Source organism: Podarcis cretensis, assembly GCF_951804945.1.
Source record: "Podarcis cretensis genome assembly, chromosome: 1".
NCBI classification, from domain to species: domain Eukaryota; kingdom Metazoa; phylum Chordata; class Lepidosauria; order Squamata; family Lacertidae; genus Podarcis; species Podarcis cretensis.
Genome location: NC_137170.1, coordinates 85,629,703 through 85,638,330, shown reverse-complemented (window position 1 = coordinate 85,638,330; position 8,628 = coordinate 85,629,703). Strand labels below are relative to the sequence as shown.

At 43.3% G+C, this 8,628-nt stretch overlaps 1 protein-coding gene across 1 annotated transcript; it reads left to right on the top strand.

The window, feature by feature from the left end:
* Positions 1 to 2,718: 2,718 nt before the first annotated feature.
* Positions 2,719 to 3,969, top strand: LOC307201261 (mas-related G-protein coupled receptor member H-like; the record flags this gene model as incomplete). The annotated part of the gene is made up of 1 exon (XM_079950315.1): positions 2,719 to 3,969. One exon carries the CDS (start codon positions 2,719 to 2,721, stop codon positions 3,967 to 3,969), a length of 1,251 nt encoding a protein of 416 aa, XP_079806441.1.
* Between the last annotated feature and the right edge of the window lie 4,659 nt (positions 3,970 to 8,628).

The window sequence follows — 8,628 nt, the reverse complement described above, 5'->3', positions numbered from 1 at the left end:
CTTCATAAGTAACCCCAGATGAATCAACAAGCCCATACCTCCCCTATTTCTTTCTAGACACAGATTGTTCAAACGGTCTCAGTCCCGAAACCAGGCAGGAAATCTGTTTGGAATGGGTCCAGAAAGCCTAATTCAGAAATGTCTAGAAGTAATCAGTCACTGCTCACTGTTAGAGGATTAGTTGTGGGTTAATCTGTCAATCTTTGTCTCTCTCAATTTCTCATTTATCCTATTCAGTTTTCCACATTCTCACATCAGTTTGCATTTTTTTTTAAAAAAATCCTCATGAATATTCATTTGCATTTTAGTGCAAACTAAATATACACATTTGCATGCAATTTTGCCTAACACAAACAATTTTGCAAAGCAATTTCCTGTGATATAAAACATTCCTGCATGTATATATGCATTTCTATGCACACTTCACCCCAGTAAATGCATTATTGTACACATTACTTTGCCGAGAAGAAAGAGAGTAAGTAGGCAAAGGCTGGTTGTTAAAAAGTAATATGTGGGGGTTGGGATCCCACTGCAGATATATAATGGCAGAGGCACAAGAAACTAATGCTGGTTAAAATCATTCTGATCTGCACTGACGGATGAAGGCGGGGCAGGGGGAGCGGTGCACCCAAACTGCCATCCCTGGGGGTGACATCGCAGCCCCCCCCGCCCCTGCCCCCCGGACGCTCGGTGCTTGGCACGCACCCTCGGGATGCTTGGCGCTTGCCACGCATGCCCCGGCACTGCTGATCTGCTCTTTATTTAACAACATTTAAATATGATCTGCTCTTTATTTAACAACATTTAAATACTGCTTGAATGTAACAAAACGTATAAGCAGTTTCCATGAAATATCAAAATTACAAATAAAACAATTAAAAAGCAGTAACTAACAAAGGCTGCCATCCTGTACTCACTTACATGTAAATAACCTGCATTAGACTCACTGTGTCTTAATTCTGAGTAGACAGGTATAGACTCACACTGTAACTAACTCTTATTTTAAGAGCCAAACTACACAGTGCAATCAATGCACTTTTAATAAGGTGTGTATAAACTGGCCACTTCCAGCAACAATGTGGCTCAAAACTAGAATGTCTCCAGATCAGGGCCCCATGTTGGTCTCCTGCTGAACCCCCTAATTGCTCCTCAAGGAGACATTTACTGTGACAAGCATTTTCAGGGGCAAATAGTAGGAACTTAGGCAAGGATTTTCAGTAGGAAACTGGTCCAGCCCGTCTCCCCTCCCTCAGATCAGGAGCGCATTCTGAGTGGGAATTCTTCAGATCCCTTTCTTCTCAAAATACAAGTGTCTGGTTTAAAGTTTGCTAGAAGTGCTTTGGCCCAAAGTACTTTTGCCCAAAGTGCTTCACTCTTCCATGCCAGGTGAATCAACAGCACTTTTCCAGTTGACCTGTAAGAGGCTGGTGCCGCTAAGGAACAGAAAGTCATAAAGGTGAGCACTATCCAATAATTTACAAGATGGGAGGAAAACATAGAGATATTGGAATGCAACATTGTATCTGTGATCTCATTTCAATTTTTCCAGGTGAATGAAGTTGCTTCTTGAGAAAATGACTAGTGTGAGAGTACCCAGAGTCTCCAGATGACACATCAAGGTATAACGTCAAGCCTTGCTCAAGAGGGATGCCATGCCCATCATAGAAAGCATTTGAAAAGTGGATGCCTTTAAGAGCCAGAGCAACAATCCGTGCTGCCTTAATTAAAGAAAATCTCAAGCACATTCTGCTGGAGGAGGTTATAGCGACTACAAGAAATAGATCTGCTCACAGCCAGCTAGTGGATCTAAAAAACGTTTTTTGCTGCCATATTGAGGAAAAACAGAAGAGAGGAACAGGGCTTTTTTCAGCCGGAACTCTTCAGAATTTAGTTCTGGCACCACTCAGATGGGCACCATTGGCATTATATGAGAATAAGGGAGACATTCACGGTGAGTTTCAGCACCTCTTTTTCTAGAAAAAAAGCATTGGTTAAAAGACATGCTTTCTGAGAGCCAGTGTGGTGTAGTGGTTAAGAGCAGTGGACTCATAATCTGGTGAACTGGGTTCGATTCCCCGCTCCTCCACATGCAGCTGCTGGGTGACCTTGGGCTAGTCACACTTCTCTGAAGTCTCTCAGCCCCACTCACCTCACAGAGTGTTTGTTGTGGGGGAGGAAGAGAAAAGGAGATTGTTAGCCGCTTTGAGACTCCTTAGAGTAGTGATAAAGCGGGATATCAAATCCAAACTCTTCTTCTAAAAAAAAAAGAAAAAAGACATGCTTTCTCTGTCCTGGGGATGGGGGAAATGGAGCTTTTAAGTGAGGACCTGTGCCTGGAAAGCACGGGGCAAAAGGTAAGTGTGGATAAGCCCACCAGGTGCTGATGCTTTGTTTTTAAGGCTCATGCAGTGGTTGTTACAATGAAATTGCCACCAACAAACCCAGAGTTTGCATGGATCTATATTCCATGGGTTCATTCTGCTGGGCTTTGGAGTGACAGGAGAGTATCATTGCTGCTTTATTCTGAGATGTGAGAAGTAATTTTGTTCTGGTTGAAGTATTGCTGTGAACCAAGGTGTTTTATTTTTTAAAAAGTTTGCTTGTATATTTTATTCAGTTATGCATCTAATATTGTATATGGCACTGTGACCTGCTTGGCAACCTTTGGGTAAAAGATGAGTTACAAATACCACAAATCTGTCAATGCATAAATCGCCAATGGGAGTGCAGCCTGAGTTACTTACTGATGCGCTTCCATCTTCTCTGTGCTTGCAGGTGAAAAGGGACAGGAGGGAAGAAGAAGAAGAAGAAGAAGAAGAAGAAGAAGAAGAAGAAGAAGAAGAAGAAGAAGAAGAAGTTGTAGTTGTAGTAGTAGAAGAAGACATCTGCCAGCCCCAGCAAAGCCTTGTGATGGCTAACACAACACAGGCACATTTGCTTATTCACAGCATTCAGACACAAACCTGTGATATTGGATACAAATGCTCTGTGCACAATTTAACAAATGACATCATCTATTGCCTCAGTCTGTTCATCTGCGTCTTTGGCCTGCTGGGGAATGGGATTGTCCTTTGGTTTCTCCGACTAGACATCAGGAAGAATCCACTCTTCGTTTACATCCTCAGCTTAGCAGCGGCTGACTTTTTCTTTCTCTTTTTGCGCCTGTTTGTCACATCTTTCTTTTTTGCACAGTATTTTGTCACCCACATCCTTCAGTGCTGTGAGCTGATGACCATATTGAGCAAGATGGAAGTGTCCTCATTCAGCAGCAGCATGTATTTCCTCACTGCTATCAGTGTTGAGCGGTGTCTCTGTGTGCTGTGCCCATTCTGGTACCACTCCTTCCGCCCTGCGTGGTTGTCTAGTGCTGTGGCGACCGTGCTGTGGTCTGCTGACATCCTGCTGTTTGGGCTGGACATTTGTTCTTTAAGTCACAAAACAGTATGTGACGAAATGCAGCAAAAGATCTTTCTTGTCAACCTTGCCTTCTTCACCCCTATCATGATTCTGTCTAGCCTGACTCTGTTCATAAAGGTCAGGTTTTGTTTTCTGCAGCGTCCGACAGGACACCTCTGTAAAACTATCTTGCTCACAGTTCTTGTGTTTGTTGTTTTCGGTGTTCCCCTCAATGTGCACCACATAGCCCCTTATGATGAACTCTCCAGTGTTTTTTACATGCTTGCCTGTATCAATAGCAGCATCAACCCTGCCATTTATTTCCTGGTAGGTTTCTGTAGAAAGAGATGGTTCAGGGAGCCTCTCCAGTTCATCATTCAGAGGTCCCTAAGTGAGGAGAAAGAGGCCGAGAAGGAAAGGAATGTCTGCTGCAGTACTGATAGAGACATAGCAAACAGCCAAGTCGAAACCCCTAAGGCTAGTGTAGCCAGTGTGAAGCCTATGGGCATAACTGGGCCAGTGATGACCTCCCCAGATGCTTGTGAAATCTCTGTGTTCTCCTCACAGCTTTAAAAAGTATATACAGTGGTACCTCGGGTTACAGATGCTTCAGGTTACAGACTCCTCTAACTCAGAAATAGTTAACTCGGGTTAAGAACTTTACCTCAGGATGAGAGCAGAAATTGTGTGGCGGTGCGGCAGTGGCAGCAACGGGAGGCCCCATTAGCAAAAGTGATACCTCAGGTTAAGAATGGACCTCCAGGACTTCCGGGTTGGCGCCATCGCCGAATGGCGGACTCCCTCCGAGCTCCGGAGGGAGTCGGCTGGGTAGGGGTCGGGTCCTGCCGTGCCGGCGACGCGGGGACCCTCAAAAACCATGGGCGGAGATGCCCATGGACTTGGTGACTCGGCGGGCACCGTTTGCGCCCCCCCGACCCACGAAGGAGCCTTTTTAAAGGCTGCGGAGCGGGTGACGGGGGTGTGTGGTGTGGTGCTGTGAGTCCAATGCTTCCCCTGCCCAGCGAAGCCACATGCCATTCGGCGGAGAGCAACGACTTCTTCTTTGAAAAATTTGGATTTGGACTAAAAGGAACAACCCGTGAGTAAATTGATTGGACTTAAAAGGGAAATTTGATCTTTGAATTTGGAGCGAGCGGGGGGAGTGCAAAAAGGAAGTCCACCCCCCCCTGTTGTAGATGGCTCAACGCAAGGATTTGACAACTAAGATTGAGAGATGAACTTGCTTACCTGAAAAAAAATTTTAACTTCACGAAGGGAAATTACAATAATTGTGCTGGAGGAGAAGACTGATTTGTGGGAACTAAAATGCAACCCCCCCGGGAACCGGGAACGATCCGCTATGAGAGACTGGTGAAGAGACACAGAAACTTTGACAGCTGTCAAAGTAGCTGTCAAAGCAGGAAAATAAAAGAGAACTTTGTTACGATGGCTTTGCTGGTTAGATTTGTTACAATTTGGACATAAATTATTGGAAATAAAGGCAACAAGTTATTTGACTTTTGGGTCTGATTTTGAAAGAAATTAAGTTACCATATTCCCTCTAGAGGGAGGCTGGGACATTGCAACAGTAGCAGCAAGTGGAAAAATACTATGAATTTGAGCAGGATCTGTTATCTCTTGGGAAAGCTGCAAAAACGAAGCATTATTTTGTCTACAGAGGTTTCTATACTAAAGGAGACAATGGATTTATCTGTTGAAGAAAGGAAGGGACTTGACGCAAGTTATGTTCCTGAATAACAAAAGCCTCTGTGGAGAACAAGAAGTTTCTGAATTAGAAGGTTTCTGCAGCAGAACAGGAAAAAGCAACCTGAGGAATAAGAGCTGGACCAAATTTGAAGCCGGAGTATTTGGAACATCCAGACTTTAAAAGGACCAAGAAATAGAATTTAAGTTAGACTCTTAAACATAGAGGTCTGGATGGAAGAGCAATGACTTTTTCTGAGAGTTTTTTCGAGATTGGACTTTCTGAAATTAAAAGCTATCAAAAGACGGCAAAGTGGAGTTGAGATATAGACGTGGATACACCAGGCTGGCAGTAGACAATGGATGAACTTTGGGGATTGGAACCGGGGAATGGGGGGGGGGGAGATTTGGAATCCAAAGGCTGTAAAATTATATATTATTTCTTTCTTTTCTTTTTTCATGTTTGTTGTTTGAAAATAGGGGAATTCGTGGAAGGGAAATGGGGTCGATCTTAGGGAATTATATAAAATATAAGGAGAAATGGTTCATTAAGATAAATAAGATAAATTAATTTGGAATAAATGGGTTATTTAAAATTACAAATAAGGTTTTAAAATTTGGGGTAAGAATCTGTGGAATCAATTTAAGGGAAATGGAATACAAGAGGGGGAGGGGGGGGAAGTCCGGGAAAGATGCCACTGAAACCAAGTGTAAATCATATTTGTTTTTTCTTTTTTTCTTGCTATCTTTCGTTTTTATTCTGGAAAAATTTTAATAAATATTATTAAAAAAAAAAAAAAAGAATGGACCTCCAGAATGAATTAAGTACATAACCAGAGGTACCACTGTAGAGACATGGAAGGAAATGAGAAAGGTGTCACTCTTCACCCTTCCTCTCTCAACTCTGAACTTTTCAGCCCCCATCATTCAGCCCAGACACTGAGCCCCAGCTTCAAGAGCCTTCTGGCGATTCCCTCACTGTGAGAAGTGAGATTACAGGGAACCAGGCAGAGGGCCTTCTTGGTAGTGGTGTCTGCCCTGTGGAATGTCCTCCCATCAGATGTCAAGGAAATAAACAACAATTTGACTTTTAGAAGACACCTGAAGGCAGCCCTGTTTAGGGAAGTTTTTAATGTTGAAAGTCTCATTGTGCTTTTAATATTCTGTTGGGAGCCACCCAGAGTGGCTGGGGAAACCCAGACAGTAATAATAATAATAATAATAATAATAATAATTCTAGGCTGAGACTGAGACCATAGCTGCCACTCCTAGCCTTAAAAAGTACATTGAGGTACAGAACACCATCCATCTCCGATTGTTGAGGGTGACAGGTGATGTGGCAAGTTCTCACACGTCACACAAGCTGTTTCAGAATCAATGAGAGAAATGGTAGAAGGAACAAGCCAAGGGGACTTGATTCTCCTCACCTCAAGATCAAAAATAACTCACTACTGGACAGGGGCATTGGGACAAACTAGAAGAGGGATCTCATGAGTTCCTGAAACCAATCCTAGCATGAGAAGGAAACAGTCCCCTGGTGGCACATGACAAACCTTGCAGCTCTTCTTCCAAAATGACTGCACTCAAACATGGTTCTTGGGTAACAACATCTGCACCAAAAAGGCTGCTCAGTGAAGAGGGTCTTGCCTTCCACCCCTCCCAAGGAACCACTAGAGGTAGTGGGACAAGCACCAGTTGCTTTCTTGTGCCATCAAAAGTGATGAAAAATATCCTTCCTATTCTTCTTGCCAACTTAATGGACACCACCAGAGACTTTTCCATAGCCAGCAGAAGAAGATCAAAGAGGCAGCTATGGCAGGCATGGATGGCAGCAGGAGAATGTGAGGGAATGAGTTTTGCAGTGATAGCATTTTAAGCCTCATTCCTGGTGCAATCTGCGTTTGGGCCAACCTTCCTGGCAGTGCGCAACCCAGAGAGTGGTGGGGGAACTGTAGCTGCATCTCCCCTTTGGAGTGAGATCTTATGGGATTGGATTCTCCCATGAGATCTTGCAAGAAGAGGGATGGGTGAGACCTTTAAAAGGCCCACTTGTGAGAGTACAGGGCCATTTTGCCCTATGATCTCATAAGGAGCCTGAGGAAGGATTGGCCAAGGAGTGCCTTAAACTTGGTTACAGCCTCTGCCTGACTGGAATCTCTCTCCTGGTCACTCAGTGAGACCCTGGTAGCTTGGCTTGCACCATACCAGGGTTCAGCACAGGATAATTCCCATGGAGGGGGCTGGGTGTTTCCCCAACCCCGATGGAGTGCTATTCCATCAGCAGGGGGTGACTGGAATGAAGAAATGATCCTTGCCCTATTTCCATGCCAACCCTGCTTTCCACTGTAGTCAATAAAGATTTGGCCTGAGTTCACCCAACATCTATGTCCTGTGTCAGTTATTTCACCAGTCTCGCAGGACCGCAGCTTGCACCTGCCTGGGTATTATTATTACTATTATTAAATTTTGCATAGCACCCTATACCCACAGGTCTCAGGGCGGTTCACACCATAAAATCACACTATGAAACCACAAAGTACATTTTAGTATATGTGCTGTCGAGGTGAGCACTAATCACAAAATGCATAATAAAAATAAATACAAGAACAACCCAATAATCAATGCACATACATTTTAATATGTATACAAGAGATCTTCATTTTATTGAGCTATCAGAATATGGAATTTAAGAAGACTTGCTCATGTCTTAACCCCCCCCCCCAACTCAGATAAAACACTTGGAAAACTGGTGATCAATATATTCCTTTGGATTCTAAAAATTCCCCACAATCCGTGTGTAAAATGTCTTGAAAATGGACTTGATCTGAAATGGAACTGTCTATTTTGAAACCTGGTGTGAATTTGAATTTAAAACTAGAATGTGTTCTTGGAAAGTAGGCTGATGATTCATTCATGCCTCCTCCCAATTTAAAAATAAAAAGGAGAATTTCATTGTGCAGAAACAGGAAGATGTGGTGGATTGGTTTTGTGTCCTTACCTTAACTGGAAGTTGAGTTCATAATTTCTTTTTGTTATGCTAGCGTTAACTGGCATCTTGCTTATTAACAATGTGTAAACAAGGTGGATTTCAAAATATTTTGATAATGTAACTGAATATAACAACCATGTTGATGTGTTAGTTTTAGATCAAGTTCTGTATGAGAAGAATCAAAACTATTTGCATCTCACAGAGAGTGAGAAGGGCAAAAGCCAGGGCGGAGAGTTGAGAGTTTGTTTTCCAAACCAACACTGGATACAGAATAAATAAGAATTTGGACACAGCCTAAGTAAAAGAGGGGTTAGGACTGCAGCCTTGGCAAGAGTTTGTACCTGAGTCTCCCATTTCTCAGCATTCTTATTGCTGTACCAAACCAACACTGAATGCAATGCAAGACATTACATTCTGAAAAGTGGGGGGGGGGGGGATTGCTCTTAGCATACCCTGCAACATTTCTCCAATAGGGTTGTCCTATTCCAAAAGGGTAATTTTACTATTATACCCTACACATCTTCCTGGGTTGCCCCAGC